Source organism: Podarcis muralis, chromosome 1 (genome assembly GCF_964188315.1).
Source record: "Podarcis muralis chromosome 1, rPodMur119.hap1.1, whole genome shotgun sequence".
NCBI lineage: Eukaryota > Metazoa > Chordata > Lepidosauria > Squamata > Lacertidae > Podarcis > Podarcis muralis.
Genome location: NC_135655.1, coordinates 123,780,582 through 123,805,165, shown reverse-complemented (window position 1 = coordinate 123,805,165; position 24,584 = coordinate 123,780,582). Strand labels below are relative to the sequence as shown.

General features: G+C 43.5%; 1 protein-coding gene across 4 annotated transcripts in view; it reads right to left on the bottom strand.

Moving 5' to 3' along the window:
• Positions 1 to 23,998, bottom strand: part of CATSPERT (catsper channel auxiliary subunit tau) — a 34,174-nt gene extending 10,176 nt beyond the window's left edge. For 2 of the 4 annotated variants that reach the window (XR_003709183.2, XM_028750908.2), the window contains exons 1-15: positions 23,124 to 23,998; positions 21,316 to 21,402; positions 19,980 to 20,031; positions 18,850 to 18,989; positions 17,902 to 18,024; positions 15,350 to 15,394; positions 13,123 to 13,191; positions 11,821 to 11,912; positions 9,506 to 9,655; positions 8,354 to 8,468; positions 7,420 to 7,489; positions 6,637 to 6,692; positions 4,849 to 5,289; positions 3,897 to 3,966; positions 777 to 820 (exon numbers count right to left, since the gene is read on the bottom strand). Coding sequence is in view for 3 of the 4 variants with exons in the window: in XM_028750908.2 (XP_028606741.2) it covers positions 777 to 820; positions 3,897 to 3,966; positions 4,849 to 5,289; positions 6,637 to 6,692; positions 7,420 to 7,489; positions 8,354 to 8,468; positions 9,506 to 9,655; positions 11,821 to 11,912; positions 13,123 to 13,191; positions 15,350 to 15,394; positions 17,902 to 18,024; positions 18,850 to 18,989; positions 19,980 to 20,031; positions 21,316 to 21,402; positions 23,124 to 23,396 (1,827 nt within the window). In the remaining variant the exon portion in view is untranslated. Of the gene's footprint in view, positions 1 to 776; positions 821 to 3,896; positions 3,967 to 4,848; positions 5,290 to 6,636; positions 6,693 to 7,419; positions 7,490 to 8,353; positions 8,469 to 9,474; positions 11,801 to 11,820; positions 12,961 to 13,122; positions 13,192 to 15,349; positions 15,395 to 17,901; positions 18,025 to 18,849; positions 18,990 to 19,979; positions 20,032 to 21,315; positions 21,403 to 23,123 lie in introns of those variants that run through there. The other 2 variants (XM_077917457.1, XM_077917460.1) reach the window with 2 other exon arrangements.
• Positions 23,999 to 24,584: the final 586 nt, after the last annotated feature.

Sequence of the window (24,584 nt, the reverse complement as noted above, 5' to 3'; positions counted from 1 at the left end):
GCTTTCGAACTGCTAGGTTGGCAGGAGCAGGGACCAAGCAACGGGAGCTCACCCCATTGCGGGGATTTGAACCGCCGACCTTCTGATTGGCAAGTCCTAGACTCTGTGGTTTAACCCACAGCGCCACCCGCATCCCTTTAGGTTGCCTACCCCTGACCTAATAGCTGACCTGTGGTGAGAGCAAGCTCCCTGTGATCAGTTGAACTACTCAGCTGAGTTCCCCATGGGAAATGTCATATCCAGCCAAACCTTGAAGGGGCTTTGCCAAGAAAAAAGGTAGGGGAAAGGTGGAAATCAGGACTGTAGATCAGAATGCTGAAAGTCATAAACAAGCCTCTTCTCCACCAAACAAAATTAACTAAAGGAATTAGCAATGTGGCAATAGCGAGAGACTCCAGTGCTCAAAGACCACCCATAAATATATACCCACCCCAATCTACCTGTTCTCTTTTAAAGCAGAAAAACCAGGGCTGTAATAACCAAGGAGGAGGAAGAGAAAGTGACAAGTGTGTCAGCACAAAACATTTTCCAAATGAACCCAAAGTATCTTTTAAAGAGGTACTAACTATCCCTGGCAAGTGGATATATAAGCAGATGCAGGGAATGATAGGAAGCCAGATTGTACCAACTCCTTGTGCTGTATTCTGCAACAGATCACAAACTAATGAGGTAGATAAGAAACCTTGCATGATGCTGCCATCACTACACAGACATCACCAAATTCACTTAACTGTATTATATGCTATCGGAGCAGTGCTTAACGAGTTATTCCTTACCATAGATTTCCAAGGCAATTGCTGTACTGGTTCAACAACTGAATCTAAGATGGATCAGCAAGAAAAATAAAATATTAAAGAGCAACAAATGGAAGAGCAACACATTTTTAGTTGTGAAATCTGGTATTTAATTTTACTTAGTATAAATTAATAATGCACAACACTCCCCAGCAAAATAGACCAAATCATTTGAGTAATGAGTTATTTTGTCATGGAATTCAGTAAAGACACTGTCACTTCCATAAATGACCACAGAGAGCAGAGTGGGATAATAATAATAATAATAATAATAATAATAATGGGGCACATATTAGTGAAAATAATGTAAAAAACAGGGAAAATAGAAACATTTAAGGGAAATATGCTTAGTAAAAATGTGTATATTAGAAATTCTCACTGAAATGCTAATGAGTTCTAGTGCGGACTAAAAAAACTCTGCAAAATGATGTGGAAAGCTGAATTTAGGATTAGAAGAATGAGAAACTGAGAGAAGTCTAGATTAACAGATATGCCCATCCCTAGCCCTTGGCCAGCATAGCCAATGGCCAGGGTAATGGGATATGTAGTTCAACACAAGGTAGAGGACACAATTATGACTACCTCTATATGAGGAAATTATGTATTGTTGGGAAACTGTGTATGTGCAGCTACTCACAGAGTCAATTAAGGTTTGGCAGACAGCCAGAAGGCAATCTGAAGGAGTAAGTCTGCCTGGTGATAACAGAGACATGGAGACCGCTCCCTGATTGGTCAAGCTCTCTCAAGGGAGTGATAATTAATGACCTACTAACTGGAGTGTGTTAGTTCAGTGTTCAGAGTTCTGTGTGTCAGTGTAGGAGTTGTGAGTCGTGTCAGAGAGTGCTAGCAAAAGATCCGTGTTCTGTTCCTGTAAATAGTCCACTGTATATAATAAACACCTAACTACAAGTTCCTGGTTCCTGCTTCGTCTATCCTGTCTGCAGCCAAGTTTCCGATTGCTTCCGTGGATTCTGCGTTTACTCTGCTAGGTCTGGCTAAGGTCCTGCAACTAGTCAGAAAGTTGCGAAACACCAAACAGGTTTTGCCAATATGTATAACCGCAATATATTTTGGCCTCTGACTAAGGCAACCCCTTTCTTTTTCAAGGAGCAACTTCTAAACACTTTGCAGCAGTTAGCGCACAAACATCCAATCTCTCTACTTTGGCTTGATAGCAAAGGCAAGACTGCCAACTTGCTATTCTCTTCCAATACCCCTGTAGAATTTCCTATATATGCTTTCTGTATAATTAGTCCTGTCCTGAGAGTTCCCTGATTATCAGTTTCTTCTTACTGCAGAGGTATCTATAAAAGAATCCTGCAATTCTGCATAGTCTTATGGAAACGGCTTTTCTGCCTTTAATGGTTCCTGATCCAAAGGATGGGAGATCAGCAATCCTACCTCTGGGAAAGAAAGACAGGAGGAGAAATGGAAATATAGGCTGTGTTTGCATGTAACATTAAATAATGGATTAGCTCAGTGGTTCTCGAAGGTGTGGTATGGTTAGGATGGCAACTGTAGCAGGAACATTCAAGGATAATCAAAGAAACATTTAAATATTTCAGTGTCCATTCCAATCCAGATCGCTTATCAGAATCAAGCACTGCTAAGAGTCATTTCTTTTTGCTTTCAAATGTATTTCTTATCAGTAAAAAATGGGGTGGAGCAAGCAAATTTTTGTTCTGTAAGTGTGGCCCAAAGAAAAAAGTTTGAGAACCACTGGTTTAGCCCTATACTGATGAGCCTCAATAAGTCTGAGGAAAGTGCTAGTAGTAGTAGTAGCTATATTTATTTATACCCTGCCCATCTGGCTGGTTGGGTTTCCCCAGCCACTAGTCTTAAGTGCTTCTCTCGCATGGTCAGGGAAAATATTTATGCCAAGTTTAGTTTCACTTTTGAAAAATCTTATTAGCTGGGTGCCATGTTTAAACAAGGAATCCTCATTTAAAGCAAACTACCGTATTTTTTGCTCTATAAGACTCACTTTTCCCCTCCCAAAAAGTAAGGAGAAATGTGTGTGCGTCTTATGGGGCGAATACAGGCTGCGCAGCTATCCCAGAAGCCAGAACAGCAAGAGGGATCTCTACGCAGCGATCCCTCTTGCTGTTCTGGCTTCTGAGATTCAGAATACTATTTTTTCTTGTTTTCCTCCTCCAAAAACTAGGTGCGTCTTATGGTCTTCTAGAGCGAAAAATATGGTAATCATTGTAATAAGCCACATTCATAACCCATGCTTTGAAAAGTACAGCAGGTAGCAAACTTAAGTATAAGTTACTCACTGGCATTGCAGTGCTCTGAGGTTGGGTGCTGGCTCAAAGCGCAGGATGAAGGCAGGAGGAACACTTTAGGAAGTAGACTGTTCTCATGATGCAGTTCGCTCATGCCTTTGTCAACAGCAGTGGTGGACTTAACATCTAGGGGGCCCTGAAGCTTGAACTGTCATGGAGGACCCTTCACAACCAGCAACGAGGTTTGGGTAACCACTGTTATCTTATTCAGTGGGACTGTTCCACGACAGACCACCACACCTCTACAACATCTGTGCTACTGACTCTCAAACTTTGGGATTGTTGAAATATATACAACAAAAGACCCACTAGACCCACATTTTTTAAGCAATGTGGAATGTAGTTCTCTAGAATTAAGCTTCATTAATTTCATAGTGGAACCGCCCCGGGTTGATAGTCACATTCACCAGAGCTCCCTTGTACTTTTCTCCTCAGCCTAGTGTTAGTTTATTTGTTAATCTTTTTCTTTTTCTTGCCAGAAGTTGTTCCTTGGGGGACAAAGCTTCATGCTTTGCTCAGAGTTGTTGAGGTGTGCCCACCAGACAACCATTGAGTTTTTTGCATAAATATGGTCATAGAGACAACACACAGTATACATATTTAACAAAAGTTTGTTGGCTTCCTATAGGCGATATTCTTTCTGTTTCTTGAACCCAAGCACCAGGCCAAGCGAGGTTTTAAAAGTAGGTTGTGAACGTGTGAAAAGCCTTTTTCCCCCTTGTGGTCCTTGGCATATCATGTTTTGCCTTATTTTATATAGAACCCAACCACCTGGAAGCTGATGATTACTATTCAAAAAGTTATGTCAATTTACCTGATGGTCTAGGAGGTGCCACAAACTGAGGTGAGACACTCACAGAAACTTCAGACTTAGGCTGTGATTCCTTTGTAATTTCAGAGGGGATACATCAAGAAGAAGAAAAAAGATAGTTATTCACTCTTATAAATCACAGTAACAGTAAGAATGCAAAATAAGTGTGCAAAAGAACGTCTGCTGGCAGAGTGCAGCTAGGTAGAACATCACCGTGCAAAGTCGGTCAGAATGGAGCAAATTCCCATTTTCACAGGCTCGAAAGGTTCTACTTTAACAAATCGTCCTGCCAATTGGACATTTTGCTGTTTGGAAAGTGACTGGGAAATTCACTGCAAAGGGTGGGATGAATGGGTGGTTAACAGGAAGACACGTAAACACGGCAAGTAAATCGGGATGAATGCTCATTGTCAATTTCTGACCTGTTTATTGAGCATTTATCCTGATTTGTTTGCAGGGAGGCTAGACAATGTTGTATCAAAGCAAGTGCTGCCCACATTTTCCAGTTACTTTCCTGTCAATTTCCTTACTGCAAAAAGTATGATCTTTGTGGGGATGTGGGCTTTGTTGCTCAAGACACCCCAAATACACAACCAGAATTTGCACTGGTATGTGACTGAAAAAGCCTGAAAGCGTCTACAGTCTAATCACCACTTACGTAGGTATTCTGCAAGCAAATCCAGATGAATACCAACAAACAGATTGTCTGGAGGATCCCTTGGCATACAGCATATTTACAGTAAAAGTCTGATGTGGATCATCATTACAGTTGCTACCCTTGACCCCACTGTAAGAACACATCTATTAATTATATGCTATGGCTTCAAAAGAGCAAGAATGGTAACCTCAAAGCTCCAAACAGCTTGCCCATTAGAGAAGGAGAAAGCTGAATAACCCACATTATCCCCTGGGGAGGGGAAAGTGAAACAATATGTTACATATCACCATCAGCTACCTGTATTGGTTCTGGCAGATACTCTTTAATAGGTGGTTTTTTGACTATGACAGGTATTTCCTCTTCTGTCACTTTCCTCTCAGGACTTAAAGAAGCAAGGCTTTCTGAATCCCTAGCCTCAGAAGTTTTTGCTGCGCTTCCAACGGAACTTGACAGAGAGGTTTCAGACGCAGGATGAAGTCTTTCTCTTACAACTATGTCCTTCATATTCTCTCCATCTGAAGAGTCAGGATGAACTTGTTCTCTTACAACCATGTCTTTCATGTTCTCTCCATCTGAAGATACTGGAGAACTCATAGGGTTAGGGGTTACAGTCAGCGCTGGGACAGGTGGGGTTGTTTCAGCAGGTTGAGGAATCTGTTCTGATGAAAATAAGTTTCTGCGGGATGGCACAGGTCCAGAAGGTCGTGATGAGAGAGCAGACAGTTGACTTGTCCATTTCTGCAAATAACAATAATCATCACCAACACTAGTGTACTAAAATGTAGTCTTTTTATAGCTACTGGTCTTAATTTCAATGAAATACAGTGGTACATCGGGTTACATATGCTTCAGGTTACATACGCTTCAGGTTACAGACTCTGCTAACCCAGAAATAGTGCTTCAGGTTAAGAACTTTGCTTCAGGATCAGAACAGAAATTGTGCTCCGGCGGCGCAGCGGCAGGCCCCATTAGCTAAAGTGGTGCTTCAGATTAAGAACAGTTTCAGGTTAAGTACGGATCTCCGGAACGAATTAAGTACTTAACCCGAGGTACCGCTGTATACACTGCTTGGGGTATATGGCTCATACCTCTGGAAGGGGACACATTGTGCTCCTTCTTGGGTGGTATGTCCCCCTTTGGTCCCCACCCTGCACTCAGTTCTCACCTGTGGCCCCTACAAGCAGTCAGCATGCAAAATCAGCCACATCCTGCAAACGGCTTCGACTGGACGGCTAAACTAAGTGAGGGGAGCCAATGGGTCTCCTGCATGAGAATACAGGGTCTGGCAGATTGAGTGTACAAGACCAATAGTGAGTCCAATGGTCAAGTCTTGCTCTCCCGGCTTCAGCAAAAGGAACCTGAAGCCTTCGGAGCGCAGCGCGAGTTCCCGCTGCGCTCCAAAGGCTTCAGACGGCTATCCCTGAAGCCTGGAGAGCGAGAGGGTTCGGTGTGCACCGACCCCTCTCGCTCTCCAAGCTTCAGTGAAAGCAACGCGTAGCCTCCGGAGCGCGGAGGGAGCGCTCCCTCTGCGCTTTGGAGGCTTTGTGTTGCTATCGCTGAAGCCAAGGAGCCTGCATTCGCTGCATAGGACGCACACACATTTTCCCTTAATTTTTAGAGGGGGAAAAGTGCGTCCTATAGAGCGAAAAATACGGTAATTTTGCCAAAGTGGACAGTCAGTGGGGCAAATAACGTGGTTTTGGGTGGAAGACAAAACGCAGTAGAACAGAAACAGCGCGGCATGCAGTAAACACAGGGAAGGACAGAAAACAATGCCTTCTGACACCCCTAGCTTTTGCACACCCATCTCTCCATCCATTAAAGCATTACTGCCCATTCCAGCCAGACAAAAGCAGTCAAGCAGGGCTGTTGAGAGGTGTGGTCTGGGGCAATGGGCACTGAGAGTTCTGAGGACCAGAGAGAGATGCATTTAGCCCCACATACACTATAGTCCTGTACATATAAGGCCCTGCACATATACTATAGTTTCTAAAATATGTGGGAGTATGATTGACAGTAACCTCTTTAGCTGTAGGGGTACCACAGTGGTGTAATTTTATGAAGCAATCTATCAATAACACACACCTTCATGTCTTCTCCGGCGAATGAGCTTACGTTTTCATGAGACATTACCTCTGAAACTGCAGGTGGTGGGAGAAATTTTTAGAAAGTTATATTGTAAGATACTAAAAAAGGAAATACTAGTTGCATAGCAAGACCACCAAGTTCCTTATGCTGGATAAATGCTTTATGGATCTTTTTTTAATGCAAATGCACATCATGGTTATGCACCATGAACTCATAAGTGCATTGAAGTTCATAGGCATCCTCTTAAAAAGCAGTCCCTTTTCAGTGTTCAAACACTCCATGCTGTCACCTTAAGTGACAATATGGTAATCAATTGGTCAGGACTTCCGGGGAGCAACTTGGTGGACTGAACGTCTTCTGTCAGCAGCCATGGGGCAATTCTTCCCCCTCCCCCATTTTCACACAAGGTAATATTGAACGTTGGAACTTTTACAAATACCAGTACAGTGGTACATCGGGTTATATACGCTTCAGGTTACATTCGCTTCAGGTTACAGACTCCGCTAACCCAGAAATAATACCTGGGGTTAAGAACTTTGCTTCAGGATGAGAACAGAAATCGTGCTCCGGCGGCGCAGCAGCAGCAGGAGGACCCATTAGCTAAAGTGGTGCTTCAGGTTAAGAACAGTTTCAGGTTAAGAACGGACCTCCAGAATGAATTAAGTACTTAACCCGAGGTACCACTGTATATGCTGCACTGTAAAGGTTAGAAAATTAACCCACTGGCCCTTCTAGTCTCCGCTCAAGATGAACAGGAAAATATTTGAGTGTTCACTAAACCTGAGGAGGTATAAACCGTTGATGCTTGAGGGCGTTGTATTTTCCCAACAGCTTCCTTGAAGCGAGACACCTGATAGGGAGGGGAGAGGAGTTAGAAATAGGCATACAGTCCTTGCAAGTACAGACCATTCTCCTTCCTGTGATAATTAGCATTGGGACTGGAATTCTGCCTTGTTTCCAAGATTGCCACTTAACAGCCTTAACAATTAAATCCAATTGTGATTTGTCGTGCCGGATAAAAAGAGTAAAGGTCCAGTCGTGACCGACTCTGGGGTTGTGGCGCTCATCTCGCTTTATCTTGCTGGCCGAGGGAGCCGGCGTACAGCTTCCGGGTCATGTGGCCAGCATGACTAAGCCGCTTCTGGCGAACCAGAGCAGCGCATGGAAACACCGTTTACCTTCCCGCTGGAGTGGTACCTATTTATCTACTTGCACTTTGACGTGCTTTCGATCTGCTAGGTTGGCAGGAGCAGGGACCGAGCGGAAGCTATAAAAATGCAATGGGAAAGGGAAGTAGCACTTTGGAGGAGACTCTTAATTAGGGTGGCCAACTGCAGAAGATGACTGGGCTCCTGTACTTTTAACAGGGGATTTCTGGAGGCCTACGTGTGGCAGGGCTGTTCTATAACTACCAACCTTCTTCCCCAACCTTATACTGCCTATAACATTAGTGTCTCGCATCGAATAGAAAGATTCTATGAAAGGAAAACAGAGACACTGCATGTTCTTTTGTAACTCAAGAAAACTTTTAATACTTAAAAAAAAAAAAGACCTCCACTTCCCATTTCAGCGGCCTGCAATTGCTTTTGGGTTTCGTAATAAATAATAATTCTTCCCCTTTGTACAAAAATGAAAAATAAACAACTGCTTTTCCCATGAGGTTTTGCCCCTAGTCAGTCGCACATTATTTGTCTTTCTTTGAAAAGGAAATTACCTTTGTTTGGCCTGGTTTTACTTTTGGTCCCTTTTTTAAGATCAGTTGATCTAAATAATCTGCTTTTTCATGCCATGTTTTTAGATTCCGATATTCAGTTTTCAGTTTCTCCAGTCTAAAGAGCAAGGGGTGGGTGGGAATTAGTTTAATAGTACTGAAATATCCAATATGCATATTTCTTTGCCATCAGCTAACACACACAAAATGACATTACATGTTTATACAATCCATGGTGAAGTTAAACTGAAATAGCTGAAACTAAGCCCCCTTTAACTCTACTGCAACGACCAGTTCACTTCACAATCTTGCAATAAGCTATTACCTGGAGGGAAAGTAGACCAATACTACTGAGGTTATTGGAACAGATCTGTTTTAAAGCCAATTTTTTGGTTGGTCTTACTTAACTGCTTATAGATAAGGCGGCTGATAATTTACAACACAATCCTAACCACGTCTAAATCCTACTGGATTTAATGGGGTTTGCTTCCGGGGCTAGGCTTGCAGCCTCAGATTAACTGTCCTATAGTATTTTCCAACTATGATAATAGATGAAAACATTAGAGGATGTTATTAACAACTAAACCTACCATGTATAAAAGAAAGACTGTAATCAATAATGTCAGATCAGAAATCCCAGCCACCGCCAGTCACTTTTCCATGAAAGTATCTGGAACCGTATCAATCGAATTTCAAATGCCTTGCTTCGGTACAGAAACTGCACAGGCTGCCCAAAAAGGATGACCTAAGTGCAAGCTTATTAATTCTCCTAGGCCTCTTGGCTGCCTTTGACCATGGTTTGCTTCTGAACAGGGTTCAGCTTCTAAGATGGCAGCGCCCATACCAAGATCGTTCCACTTCTGCATGGAGGGCTATTTCCAGAATGTAGTGCTGAAGGACCACTTATTTCACTCGTTATAATGCACATCAATCTCTGACTTTTGTCTTCTGGGTTTCTGGGGGTTTTCCTGTTGTTATTCTGTCTCTCACAGCTGCAATAAACCTACCATTAAAATTACGGACTGGTCATTTCTTTGTCAGAGGGCAAACGGGCAAATTTAGCAGGGGATCAAATACTCCCCCCCCCTCACTGTATAACAAATGTTAGATACATTAATATATACTTTAAAAAAAACCTGTTGCCTACGTCCTTGCCTTTCTCGGGGTGGCTGATGCAAAGCCTCCTGAAGGCTTTTGTAGTGCTCTGAAGGTTTTGGTTTCTCCAGATGAATCTTTGCCACTGAAACATTCAAGTCTGGAGATAAGAAGGCAGGGTAATCCAGGCGCAGTGGCTTGATGGCATTGCTGGGGGGGGGGGAGAGAAAAGAAAAACTAAGGCATTCAAATGTTGCCTATGGAGATGATCACAATGGAAAGATTCTCCCCCTTCACCCTGCCACATGGGCTGCTACTCTGATGGTCACCCTTGTTGCTGAAGTCCCCTATATATTTGCAAGAAAAATAAGTTTCAATATGATTTTGATTCAGAAGTAAAAAAAGTTAAGGAAAAGGGAAGGTTATTTGAGTTTATATACATCCTTTTTGTTTCAGCGAAGGAGCATATTAGGGTTCATGCTAAGGTGAGCTTTGGAGCAGGCAGGAAGAATTTTTTTTGCCTGGGTGCTCTGCAATTTGCAGAGATCACGGATGTGTGGCTGAATCTATGCAATTATCAACAGTCTGGGTACAGCATGGCTCATGGAGAGAAGGAAGCAGTTGCTCCTTTGACACTACCAGATTTGTAGAGGTCTGATGTCTCATGACTGCATGTTCAAGTTAGACAAGAATTTCATTTCTTTGCTGATGAACAAAACTTTATCCATTAAGCGCCACTGCCAAATGCTGAAACAGGAAGCCAGGTAAGGACTTTTCATAGAAGGTTTCTTTCACTGGACACAAGTGGGGAGTCTTGTGTGAAATATAAAACCTTGTAGCATCCTTGGGATGTGGGTATTCTCTCAGCCACCAATTGGAACCATATAAACCAGAACTTATACACAGTCCATCTGTTTATTGAGTATTCATCCTGATTTGTTAGCACAAAGTCTGTGAGGAGTCTAGACAACAACAGCTTTTTACTGAGCTGAGTCATTTTGATTTGTCTGTAGTGAGGTTATATGACATTGCATCTAGCAAATGTTATCCTCACTTTCCACTGCATTTATCCTTATCACTAAGTCGGATTTTGGGGAGAAGGTTTGCTTTGAAGAAGAACAAACTGCTTTAATCGCACAACCTTATCCACACTTATCTTTCCAGGCACAGTCTCCACTGCAAAGTTCCATGTTCAAGTGCCCCCCCCCCCAGCTTTCCCTGTGAAAACCCTCTCTTTAAAGCTGAATCGGAGCAAACAACAATCCATGGAAAACCCAAATCACTGTTTGCTCCAATTCAGTTTTAAAGAGCAGGGAGCAGCTCTTGTGGGGAAAGCTCTGGGGCATAAAGAAAAACGCAGCACTTGCACACAGGGTTTTAAAGTGTGGGCCTGTCCCTGGAAAGAGCAGGGCAAAAGGTAAAGGTGTGCAAGCCCTTTGCTGATACACCACTCAAAAATAGCAACAGCCTGGAAGCGCCCATGGAAGAGTCTCTGAAACTTGGCTGCTGCACACTGCGCTGTAACTTATGGGCTTAAATTGTTTTGCGAAGGCAGCGGGGGTGAACTAAGGGCAGCATTTGGCAATGGGCAGTGGGCTTGCACTTACATGCACTGTCCCCCTTCACTCTTTCACACACAGATACAGACACACAGCAGCCAGAGGTAAGAGAGGGGAGGGAGCTGGGAAAAAGTGGGGCACAGGGGCAGCCTCTGTGGGCAAAATACACCAGCAGCCTTGCCCCACCTGTGGAGCAGATTATCCTGGTTTGGTGTAGTAATCTGGTAGTTTTCAGACGTAAGGTAAGTGTTCTAGAGTTAAGATTTTATGATAGACAAAGCCAGAATACATCAGAAATTTCCGTGGCAACATTCGGGTAAACCCTTGTTTCCCATAGACTTTGGGGTTGCCTAGTGCTGCTAGGGTTTCGCCCAAGAACTGCGCCCTCCCAAGTCTTCACATATACCTAATGAAAGGAGAGTGTGTGAGACAGAATATTTATTGTGCTGTATCTGACCAAGTCATTCTCAAAGTAGATCCACTGATTTCAATGGGCCTGAGTATGACTTAGCTGGATACATCCCATTGGAATCCCATAATTTGAAATGGGAACTCATTTCCACTGTAAGATGTAAACAGAACCTTATATCTGCATACATCTAAAACCCTGTGGGTGATATCCAGCTAAGTAATGTTCAAAGTAGGCACATTGAAATCAGTGGTCTTAAATCAATGGGTCTACTCTGAGTACGGCTAACATTAGATATCACCATGTTGTTCCGATGCTAAAACATATCACTGACTGTATGCATAGCATTATAAAACAGAGTCCATTACATATTGAAACAAATCTAGTTAGATGTCAAGAATTGTTGCCTTATAGTGTCTCTTCTGTCTTCAGGAGGGGGAACCCGCAGAAACATGGAATATGCCACAGCCTTTGCAGGATCTGCACCTGGCAGTTTCAGCTGCAAAACAAAGCCATTTATGGCAATCAATAAGGATGAATGCTGGGATAGCTAATAAAACATAGCATAAAGTGGTACTTCAGATTATGTTCCATGAACTCCAATAGTCTCTCTGCCCCCTGATTATGCATGGGAGACAGGCAAAGTTCCTATAGCTACTCATTGTCCGAAGTATTCTTGCAATTCTGTTCCTACTCACAGGGAGCTGTTATGGAATTGTAGACCCTTTTCATGGGTTATTATCTGGTTGTCTCTATGGGAGACAGAATTAATGGCAAGCAGGGAAGAGTAGACGTATGCTTCAATAGAGGCTTGAAAGGAGCTGAAAGTTCTATCTCAAAAAGCAAGAGCGGCTTCCGGATAGGGGCTTAAATGACAAACAAGTCACTGAGCTATTGCAACAGGGTAAATGGCAAACTGGGTGGATTAAACTAAAAACCTTATCATATTTCCTCCAGAAAGGGTCAACCCAGATTAAATGGACCGTCATTTTGAAGTCAATGGCGTCGTGTAGATGCTGCAAAAGACATGCATGCATGAGGACTGCTGACTTCTCAATAAATATACATCGGCTGTACCCCAAATGCCATCATTCATCCACCCAGTCTGGGCGTGATTAGCTTATTAGAGAAAGTAATCACCCCGCTTTATGTGTCTGTGTACACTATTCATTTTGCTTTTCCAGTTTGTGACTAGTTGGGAGTGAATTAGACCCACCTTGATAGGACCTTTTATGGTTGAAAAACAGACCTCATTTTCATCTCTGTTCTGTACAGTAAAATTATACTGCACTGCCAGGTCTCCTTGCCTCATTTTGTAATACACAATCAGAAGTTTGTTTAAAATAAGCAAACAAACAACTTGGGCAGTTTAAGTTAGAAAACATTTTAAAGAGGCAGAATGTTGGATAGCATAGACCTGATGGTGCTTCCTGAATTCACTCATTAATATGAGACTGAGAAGGAATCTTCCCTAGGATGTCTACTGAACCATCTGGAACTGTTTAAGGAATGGCAATCTTTAGCATGGCAAATCTCGTTTCCTCACTCTCTGCCTATAAAACACTACAAATAATATTCTGTGAGTTGACCTGTGGGCTGGAAAGTAATTTATGGTACATGGGAGGGGTGCTAGGCTTCGTGATATTCTGGTCCCTTTCAGCCTTGTGATTCAAATTCAAATCATCTACTTCAGCAAAGAGAGACAAGACCTGATGTGAATATCCATATCCAAGACATCCATAGCAGAACATATATTCCACTTCTGCTGTGCAGAACACCTGTAGGTATAAAAATCCCTTCTTAGCATAACAATTCCCATTGCAAATTAAATTAAAAGTTATTTTATGGCAAGCAATCACAGGTATAAGCAGCACAGAATTATTGAGTTTTTTTAAAAAAATCCATGGTAAGTCCTTCCCTGCAACAGCAATTAAACAAAAAGGAAAACTATGCAGAAATAGTAATAACAAGCTCAGTTCCGCATCCTTATAGCCAGGACCCAAAGAAAGAAGCTGCATTAATGTTGGTCTGCAAACTTTTGCATAAGCAGCCGAGGAAGGAAAGGTGGAAGAAACAACAAGGGGATCATCTTATCCTGAACTTGGTCCTCACCAACAGGGAGGAACTGATCAGTGAAGTGGAAGCGTTGGGAACTTTGGGAGGAAGTGATCATATCCTCTTGGATTTCGTTATACACAGACAAGGGAAGGCTGAGAGTAGCTGGATATGCACTCTTGACTTTACAAAGGCTGATTTCAAAAAGCTTAAGGAACTACTGGGTGAGAGTCAGAAATACTCAAAGAGAACGGAGTCCAAGGTGAGAGTTTCTGAAAGGTGAAATCCTGCTGCACAGCCCACAGAAACCTAACATCTAAAATGCATCGTATTTTTCGCTCTATAAGACGCACTTTCCCCCCTCTCAAAATGAAGGGGAAATGTGTGTGCGTCCTATGGAGCGAATGCAGGCTTTCGCTGAAGCCTGGAGAGTGAGAGGGGTCGGTGTGCACCGACCCCTCTCACTCTCCAGGCTTCAGGAAGCTATCCGCAAGCCTTCGGAGCGCGGCGGGAACTCCTGCCGGGCTCCCAAGGCTTGCGGATAGCAGCCTGCATCCCGAAGCCCAGGGAGCACTGCACAGTGCACCTCGGGCTTCGGTCATATATCCGCAAGCCTTGGGAGCCCGGCGGGAGTTCCCGCCGGGCTCCCAAGGCTTGCGGATAGGAGCCTCCAAACCCGACCTGATTTGGAGGCTGGCGGTGGGGGAAAGCAGCGCTTCTCCCCACCGCCAGCCCCCCAAGCTCGGGGGACAGTGGGGAGGCGGAGCGCCGCCTTCCTGCTGTTCCCCGACCTGGTCTTTGGGGCTGGCGGTGGGGGAAAGCAGCGCTCCCCCCCCGCCAGCCCCAAATAGCAGGTTGAAAGGAACCCAAAGCCTCCAGAGCCTTGCAGTGGGCTGCACATTTTGGGGGGTAGTTTAGCACGGGAGGAATTTGAGCTGGTCAGCAGTTACATTACTTATTCAAAGAGTTTTACCTAGGAATTGTTCCATATGCCTGCTATTGTCATTCCTGAGAGAACCAGTTAGGGAAACTTTGTGCACTCCTGTGAATACATGGTTGCTCTGAGGTAATTGGGATAGCTGTTTCCTCACATGTAGAAGGCTTCGCGTGAACGCACAGAACGCACCTTGTTTTAGAGGGGGAGAACAAGGAAAAAAAATTTTTTTCCCTGTTCTCCCCCTCCTATGGTCCGGTGCGTCCTATGGTCCGGTGCGTCCAATAGAGCGAAAAATACGGAAAGTGTTCAACAACGTGGTTTAAAAATATTGAACAACAGATTGTGACATTACTCCTTTTAAAATACATACACAGTAAAAAACAAGGCTGTGACTATAATAGTATTCTTCATTTTCTTGCTGTCTCCGTGAGTTCCTGTGCTGCTGTTTACAATTATGCACACACCAATAAAAGCAAGATAAGCACAAAAATTCATTACCAATAACCTCCTCTGCTTATAAACACAAAGCTTCTAATCAAGTCGGTTTCATGTTTACAGAGAAAAAAGGGCTACAGAAGAGTTTGTTCCCTTGGGTCTGAAATTTACTAGGTCACAAGAACATAGGAAGATGACTCATACTGAGTCAGACCATTGATCCATCTAACTCAGTATTGTCCTCTACACTGACTGGCAGCAAGTAATCCAGAGTGGTTTGAAACACCACCAGCAGAAACCTTGCGGCTCCGCTTTCAATTATCCAGATTTATAGACAGCAGCTCTAATCAATAGTCTCTCTCTTTCCCTCTCACATATCCTCAGTGCAATGATTTGAGGCTTTCCCTCAATTACAAAGCTGCAGTTCAAATTAGACAAGGCACTTAAGATAGGTTGTGTGGGTTTTTTTACAACCATTGTGCAATATGCAATTAACAAAAATGTCTTACCATATTTCTGATTCTAAAAGCACATGTTTCAATGAAGGACTGTTTCTGAATGGGAGAGAAGAATGCAAACAATTCGAGAGCTTCTCTACTGTTCACTACATAAAGATCATGAAACAAATCTTTCCATTATTATTTTTTTGAATTTGCATTTTATTTATTTGTTAACATTCTTATATTACATCTGTAAACGTTGTCATGTTACATTACAGGACTTACTATAATTTCCAACATGTATACAAAAATCATATACAAATTTTATATACCTAGAAAGAAAATGAAACCAAAAAAAAAAGAACCAAGAGAAAAAACAAAAACATTCCCCCCCCAAATCATATACACACACTAGACTTCCTGTCTATCCCATTGTATATTCCTTTTTTACAAATGAATGTACTCTTATTATTGTATACTTCTTTACATTTTATCTAATACATTCCTATATCATTATGTGCTCTTAGTCTTATTTCTCAACTCAGCCTAACTCCAATGTCAATCAAATGCTAGCATAGATAGTGAACCTTTACTGTATTTTTGAACATCTGTTTTATATCTATCCCATTTTTCCATATTTTTTTGTTTTGAATTGCCTCTCAGGGTATTTGTTAACTGTGCCATTTCAGCAAATTATTGTAGCTTGTAATGCCAGTCCGTGATTGTCGTGGCTTCTTGTTCCTTCCACCCCTTTGCCACCAAAGTCTGAGCTGTGGCCGTTGCATAATAATAATAATAATAATAATAATAATAATAATAATAATAATAATATTTTATTTATACACCGCCCTCCCCAGCCAAGACCAGGCTCAGGACGGCTAACAACCAATAATAAAAACAAGTTGATTAAAATACAATTTAAAAGATTAAGATACAACATTAAAACAATTAGGGAGCAATCTCTTCACAGGAGGAGAAAGGAAAAAGAAAGAGGGGGAGGGAATCAAACTGATTCTGAGCCAAAGGCCAGGTGGAACAACTCTGTCTTACAGGCCCTGAGGAAAGGGATCAGATCCCGCAGGGCACTGGTCTCAAGAGACAGTGCATTCCACCAGGCAGGAGCCAGTGTTGAGAAGGCCCTGGCTCTGGTTGAGGCTAATCTAACTTCCTTAGGGCCCGGGACCTCTAGGTTGTTACTATTTATGGACCTTAAGGTCCTCCATGGGGCATACCAGGAGAGGCGGTCCCGTAGGTATGAGGGTCCTAGGCCGTGAAAGGCTTTAAAAGTCAAAACCAGCACCTTAAATCTGACCCTGTACTCCACCGGGAGCCAATGCAGCTGGAAAAGCACTGGGTGAATATTCTCCCATGGCAGAGACCCTGTGAGGAGCCTCGCTGCAGCATTCTGCACCTGCTGGAGTTTCTGGGACAGCTTCAAGGGCAGCCCCGTGTAGAGCGAATTACAGTAGTCAAGCCTGGAGGTAACCATCGCATGGATCACTGTGGCCAGGTCGGGGCAGGAAAGGTAAGAGACCAACTGCTTGATGTGGCGAAGGGGGAAAAATGTCGCCTTGGCTGTTGTTGTAACCTGCACCTCCATGGAAAGGGAGGCGTCAAGGATTACACCCAAACTCTCAACGGAAGGCAATGGCACTAATTGGGCCCCCGCAAGAGAAGGGAGTTGGTCCCTCATCCCCATACCATCCCGAACCAGCCAGAGGACCTCTGTCTTTGAAGGATTTAGCATATAAGAATACCTCCCTAAGGGCTTCGGGAAACAAATATTTCCAAATGAAAGGCCACAGGTTTAGAAAAGACTGCAGTTGCCAGGTGTAATTCTGGATATTCTGATTATGAATCCACATTTGTAACTCCGATACACATAAATGGTTGGTTTCCACAAACTGGTGCATATGCACAACCATGAGTGAGCTATCTGTTTGTTAAGTGTATAAAGAAGAGCCTAGCTGGATCAGACCAAAATTAGCCTTCCGTTTTCAAAAGCGGTCAACTAGATGTCTTCTAGTGTTAAACCTTCTCCTATTACTTGTACCAAGCATGCCTTATTCAGAGATGTACCAGTCCTCAATTTGGAGGCAATATTAAGTCTCCGAAAGTCACACTCTTCTGATGGTTCCATCATTGTAAGCATTTTGGCTTGCCAAACTGAACGATGTCTGCTCTCCTTACCCTGTGCACTGTTCCAGAGGTTCTCCAGACCCACCTACCCAGCCAATCTTCTTTGGGGAGTGCACTGTTGTGCAAGCAGACGTCCTTGCATGGGCTTCTGCTGACAGGAATAATTAGCTGAATTCTGCCTTAAAGACTTGGATGTCCCAGCTAGAATTTTAGAACCTAAACTCTGGCACCAAATGGGGAATGGAAAAGGGTAGTAATCCTGCACTGTGACCAAGTGACTGAAAGAGGAACCTTTATGCATTGTTTATTTGAATTTAAGGGAAAGTGTTACATAACTTATCAATACTGATTATGTAAAACACCTAGCAGAGATTAATATTTTTACAACAGGAATTAATATTTCATACGTATTTAAGGTCCTCTGTTTCGAAGCATAACCTGTATAATCCACATATAAGAGAATCTCTTTTTGTTATACTCACTCGAATGACTTCATAAAGATGCATGTTTGCATTCCCATAGAGCCTTGGAAAGTCTTTTGGACCATCAAAGCCCACCAGCTCTAAAGTAATCCTATTCCTAGGATCACTTCTCTGCTTTGGAACCTGAAAAACAAAACATGGGGTAAACATATTAACTTGAGTACAATTTATTCCTAAAAGAAGCTACAGGAAATGTAACCTATTTGCAACAGCCTTCGTAGCAAAGGTGTCACAGGAGCCACCTCCAGAATAAAAACAGGAGTCCACAAATTCTGGCTGACCTAGACAGTCAAGTCCAAAAATTTGCATGCCCATCTTTTCAGTCCCATCCTATTTATGTTGTGAAATAAAACAAACAAGATTATCTACTTAAGCTTCCAAGCTTCCCCTATGGAGTGGCCAAGAGAAGAGCACAGGGCCCCTACACCTTTAATAGTTGTGCAGAAGGTACTTCAGAAGGTGGCGTTTCTTATGCAAGGCACACCTCCTGGAACTCCCTTTTCTGCACAACTAATAAAGCACAGGCTGGGCCATCCATGAGACAGAGTGAAACAACCACCTCTGGTAGCAGGATCTGCAGGGCAGCAGATCTGGCCTACAAGGAATGCATGACCTGCTGCTGCTGCTGCTGCACTCCCCACTTGTCCCCAGAGCAGATCTTCACTCCCCCCTTGTTCCCAAAGTAGATCTTTACCCTGCCTATTCCTGATGTAAACCTCCACTCCCCGCTTCTTCCCTGGTGGGTGGGGAGGCGTCATTTTGTGGTTTGCCTCAGTTGCCAAAACGCCTTGGGCCAGCCTTGAATAAAAGCACAAGAATCCTGTCCTCCGCCACTTCCCCACACTTATGACCTCTCTGACATCACAGCAGTTCTATCAATAATAGCTACTAAGATTTTCAGACAGGTAGCTTTAAGAAGATGTAAGTACAAGAAAAGCAGAAACATACCTTCAGAGAAAAATATCTCACGTCTCCGAAATTAATCGGAATTTGCTTCTTGTTTGGTCGGAAGACTTGGGGATTTGTGCATTTCATGATTTTATCAATGCTAATGCGAATCAGTAAGTAGGTGTCATGTTTAACATCAACTGAAAGAATCTCATGTTAAGGAAGCATAAATCTTTCTGGTGGGCAAGTGACCATAAAAGGAACATGTGCATTGAGTAATAGTGCTAAAGAAAATTATGAGCAGCAAGTTACAACATCTAGTTAGCAGCTTGTATCTACAAGTCTCATTGACAGCAGTGGGAATAAAGGTTAAAGCAGGTAACATATAGAGATCCATGTTCAGATTTCCCAGTGTTTATATCTGTGGGGTGGTGCTGTGGGAGCGATTTCCTATGCATCATTTCCCTAGTTATGTTGTTGTTGTTGTTGTTATCATCCTCATCATCAATACCCCGCCGATCTGGCATACCAGATGGAGCTGGTAGACAGCTGCCTTGGACACAGAATTGACCTGCACCTCCATGGACAGCTGTGAGTCCAAAATGACTCCCAGGCTGCACACCTGGTCCTTCAGGGGCACAGTTACCCCATTCAGGACTAGGGAGTCCTCCATACCCACCTGCCCCGTCCCCCCAAAACAGCACTTCTGTCTTGTCAGGATTCAACCTCAATCTGTTAGCCGCCATCCATTCTTCAATTGCCTACAGACACTCACGCAGGACCTTCACTGCCTTCACTGGTTCCGATTTAAAAGAGAGGTAGAGCTGGGTATCATCTGGATACTGATGAACACCCAGTCCAAACCCCAGGATGATCTCTCCCAGCGGCTGCATGTAGATGTTAAAAAGCTTGGGGGAGAAGAAGGAACCCTGAGGCACCCCACAAGTGAGAGCCCAGGGGTCTGAACACTCCAGGAGGAAGGAGCGGAACCACTGTATAACCGTGCCCCCAGCTCCTGTAGACAGTCCAGAAGGATGTCGTGGTCGATGGTATTAAATGCTGCTGAGAGATCCAGCAGAACTAGGTTACAGCTTTCACCGTTGTCCCTAGCTCACCAGAGATCATCAAAGATCTAAATAGGCTTACCAGATGCTTCCCACTGCAGGGTTAATAGAACAGAAAAAGGATACATTTGGGGGTGAAATCTTTGCACTGCTTCACACTAACTGCCAACAAGCCATTCTATTAAAATATGAAATGTTATATTATGACTAAATTAACTTTATTAAAACCACAACTTATAAAAAGCACATTGCAGTTACACACAAGCTTTAAGGTATAGGGCAAATTCCTGGAATTATCTATGGGTTTTTTCCTGAAATCAAATGCTTCAGTGTTCTGTGCATTGGGTGTATGTGATAAGATAAGCTCACTGATTTATGTTCCAACACGATGACAAGATAGAAGCATGCTCCTCTGCATATTTACTTGGAAGTATGTACCACTGTGTTCAGAAGGACTTAGTAAGCATAAGATTTCAGCCTTGGGATTTATGGAATTTTCAGGTACGTCAGACCTCATTTAGAACTGCAATTCATATTGAAATTTGGTGCATCTACATGTTTCTTGATATCTGTACGTACTTCCACCCTTAACAGAGAAAAAGATGGTCCTTCACATTAGGTGGTTTTATTCAACCATCATGTCCTTCTTAATTTGAGATACTAGTCTGTGCCACATCTCAATACTCTTGCCTTCTTTTCAGGCACCCCCCAATTTACATTCTGAGACACCGCATACATCAGTGAAATCACGTACCATATATTTGAAACACCACAGGAAAAAACCCACAAACACCTTGTTCTGCCCCTTTTTGTGAAGTTTTTCGGTCACAAATATATGCCCGTGTGTACAGTCGCACACATACCGAACATATGTAAATGGGGGAGTTGCATACACACACACACAAAAATTTTTTCATAAGAACAAATGCAGCCACGAAATGGAGGTGATTTTTCATGAGCACCAATGGAAGCTTTTTTCTAATGTCAGTTGTAGCATGAGGTGGTGGTGTACATCAGTTTTACTTTTTAAAACAACACCAAATGTGGCTAAGTTCTTTTTAGGTTCCAAGAAGCAGAAGAAAAATGTACTTGCTTGTGTTACCTATGTTGCTTACTTGTTCATACAATTTCCAGCCCAAGACTTGAAGCTCTATGCTAGGTTAACACTATGAGAATCACAATGAAGCACTACAAAGTTACACCAGTGCCTTTATAACTGCATCACAGGCATATACTGTATGCTAACCCAATGTATCTGAGACCAGGCTATTAGTATTTGTAAGAAGGTATTAACAGTCTAATGAAAGGAGAAAGTAAGGCAACTTCTCAAAGAAAATCTCATTCCCTAGCTTAGTCATCAAAACTTATTTGCAGTCTCATAGTAACTAACAGGTAAAGTATCTCCTGTAAAAAGGAAAATTCTATGGAAAAATAATAATGTGAACATACTTAATCTACGTACCACATCACCACAAGGAATTAAATTATGTACATCAAGGTACTGATTAACCGTTGATTCTTCAGATGCCTTCTGATTTCTCAATAACATCTATAAAAAAATGGAAAATTAGGTTCTGCAATTAACTAAAAATAGTAGATACTGCAACCTGAAGCAACTTAGCTTTGCACATAATTTGAACATTTGATCTACATGGCATGTACGGGTAATTCATTTTGCCACATACTAAATTGAACGCCTGCAGTATGGCCAAAGACATTGACTCCTAAAATTTGAGTCACGTTAATCTAGCAGGTGGGCTGACAGGACAACCAGAAGGGGTATGTGGATGAACTGACATAAAGGAACTAAAATGGGTTGGGAGTGGAATCTTTCCATTGCTCAACTAACTTCTCACACCTTTTGACTTAGAATGTATGCAATAGGGGCTTTGAGAGTAGTTCTTAAAGCAAAGTAAATATTAGGGCTCACAATCTGGACCTCATAGTTCTGGGGCTACACACTCAAGATCACAGGTCTATAGGCAAGGCCTCCATCTTCGGAACAGGGTGTAAATTCCGATGTCCAAATATAGATTTAACTGGGAAGAGGAGTGACATTTATCCCAACATGATTGTTATTCTAGTACTAGCTAGGAAGCTGAAATTAGGCACAAACAGCAGCCAAAGCAGAGGCTGGGCTCTATCAAAGGAAAAAAACTGAAGGGAGGACATCTGCTTGGGGGATTTGATAATCAAGGTACTTCCAAGCCACCCAAAAATCTGGGATTTGGCATGTACTTAAACCACGGCACACTGTTTAGAAGAAACGTCTAAAAAGCGGGCACTTTTGCACCAGACAGACAAAATGAATTTACGTCATAATAGAAGCCAGCATTCTAGCACAGGCATAGCCGAGATGCAGAAAGGGTGGAATGCTGGACTATGGAAGTTCTGCTTCTCAAAAGCCCCATCCACACCTTCAAAATTATGTTGCTTGGATTTGAGAAGGGAGCAGGTACTTGCACACTGGCCCACCCCGTAACCTCAGCACATGGGTGCGAATCGACCTCTACACACGGACGGGTGTAGGCTCTTCCATGCGCCAGTTGCACATACAAAGCCTACATACGTAAAGAGCCCCTTTCTTATAGCATCGCCTGAGCTTGTGGAGTCGAGGGGTGCCAAGTTTCTCTCCCTTGCACCCCCTTCCACAAAACCAGCGAATGCACCTATTGGAAGACGTGAGCGCTCTGGTCTATGGTCTCTATGCGCGCGATTTGATGTAGAGAAAGGGGCTCTTTTCTGTAGGAACGGCGAGCACGCGTCAAAATTTCTTTACGAGAGCGGTACATTTCGAAATAAAGTTGCATCTGCATTTGGGGAGGCCTGGAGAAGACCGTAAGGCGGAAACGTCAGCATCAGCAGAGCCACGAAAGGATGGGCAGGATGCTGGCCAGGGGCCAAACCCAGCATCCCCCAAAGCAGGTATGGAGCCATGTTTCTCTTCCCAACTCCCTTTGAAAACGCAGAGCTGGCTCGCCCGTGAGGCGAGGCGCCCACCTCACTAGGCAGGACTAGCAAATCTTTATCCCCCCACTCCCTGGGTTCCTGAAGCACATTTCCCCTCATGCCTCTTTCCCAGGTAGGAGGGCGGGCGCCATTTTGGGCTCTGCCTCAGGTGGCAAAATGCCTCTGAGGAGGAGGAGGGCGACGAGGGAAGTCTGCCCCCATCCTCTCTGGCCTCAAGCCCCATGAAATGGCGCCCTGAGTTCTTTGAGGACACTGCGCTCTGCACACGCTCAGGGGCACTTCTTCCCTGAGTAGTAGTACCATGAGGAGGGAGCGGGCCCTTTCCCCCTTGAACTTTTCGGCCGAGGGGGTTCCTTCGACGCCGACGCTATCGCTCTGGCCGAGGCCGAGGCCTCGCAGGCGGAGGATCGTCGACAAGGAGGAGCGGGGTGCGACGGCGGAGGGCAAGGCTTCGGCGCCGCCGGTGGAGGTGACGCTCGCGCGGGGGGCGGAGCTGGGCGGCGGCGGGTTGTCGTCGGCCGGGGCGCCCTGGTTCGGAGGCTCGGCTGCCTTGCGGCCGAAGAGGCTCCGCATGGCGGCGGCGGCGGCTACGATGGACGGTGGTGGCCTTGGTTCTTTCTCATCTCCCTCCGGTTGGGGAGGACGCGCCCGCCAGCAGCCCCGGCTTTGCTGCCGCCTTCTCCGTCGCCTTCTCCGGCGGCGCTTTCCCCCCTCAGGCGGCGTCACAATTTGGCTGCTCGGCGGCGGCCGCCTCACATAAAGGGGGCCCAGGAGACCCCACACCACCACCAGTAACGCCTCATAAAAAATGGGAAATTAATGGTAACAGGTTAGGATTAGCTTCTGAGAGCAGCACGGCGGCCAGCTGGGTACCACTGGGAAGCCCGCAAGCGGGGCGTTGTTATTATCATTATTATCACTTTATTTGTACCCCGCCCCTTTCCCCAAACAGGGACTCACGGCGGCTTACAGGTAAAATAGAAATAGCCAAAAAAATATTTTTTGGGAGGGGGACGACGACAGTGATTTAGAAACCAACTAAACATGAATCGAATTAGAACTATACATACAACAGTGCACACATACAAAAGGCAATTAAACATGAAATAGAACTATACATGCACACATACAAAAGACAAACGTGAATTAGAACTATATACATACAACAATGCACATGAACAAAAGACAAACATGAATTAGAACTATATACATACAATTCACACATACAAAATACAATTAAACATGAATTAGAACTATATACATACAACAATGCACATGTACAAAAGACAAGCGCGAATTGAATTAGAACTACCTATCTATACATACATATACATACGTAAATGGGGCATGTATTTATCTGTACCTTGCCATTTCCCCAGATGGGGACTCGATAATAAAAAATAGCATTTCAACTATCTATCTTGTTTGTTTATGCTTTGCCTTTTTTCTAGACAGGAACTCATGGCAGCTTGCAAATTACGATTATGATTGTTTCTTAAGTTTGTATACCACCCTTCATCTGAAGATCGTAGGGCAGGTCACGATGTAAAAATACAAAACGAGAACACAAAATACATAATAAAACACAAATTAATAAACCCCCTCCCACATAAATAAAACAGGAATAACTAAAAACATGGGGGGGGGGAAGCATTAAAAAACAACTGAACATTAATGGAATTAAAAGTGTGTGTGTGTACACCCATGTACATTTAAATAAAATATTAAAAACACAGATTACTAGAAAAACAGTTGGGCACT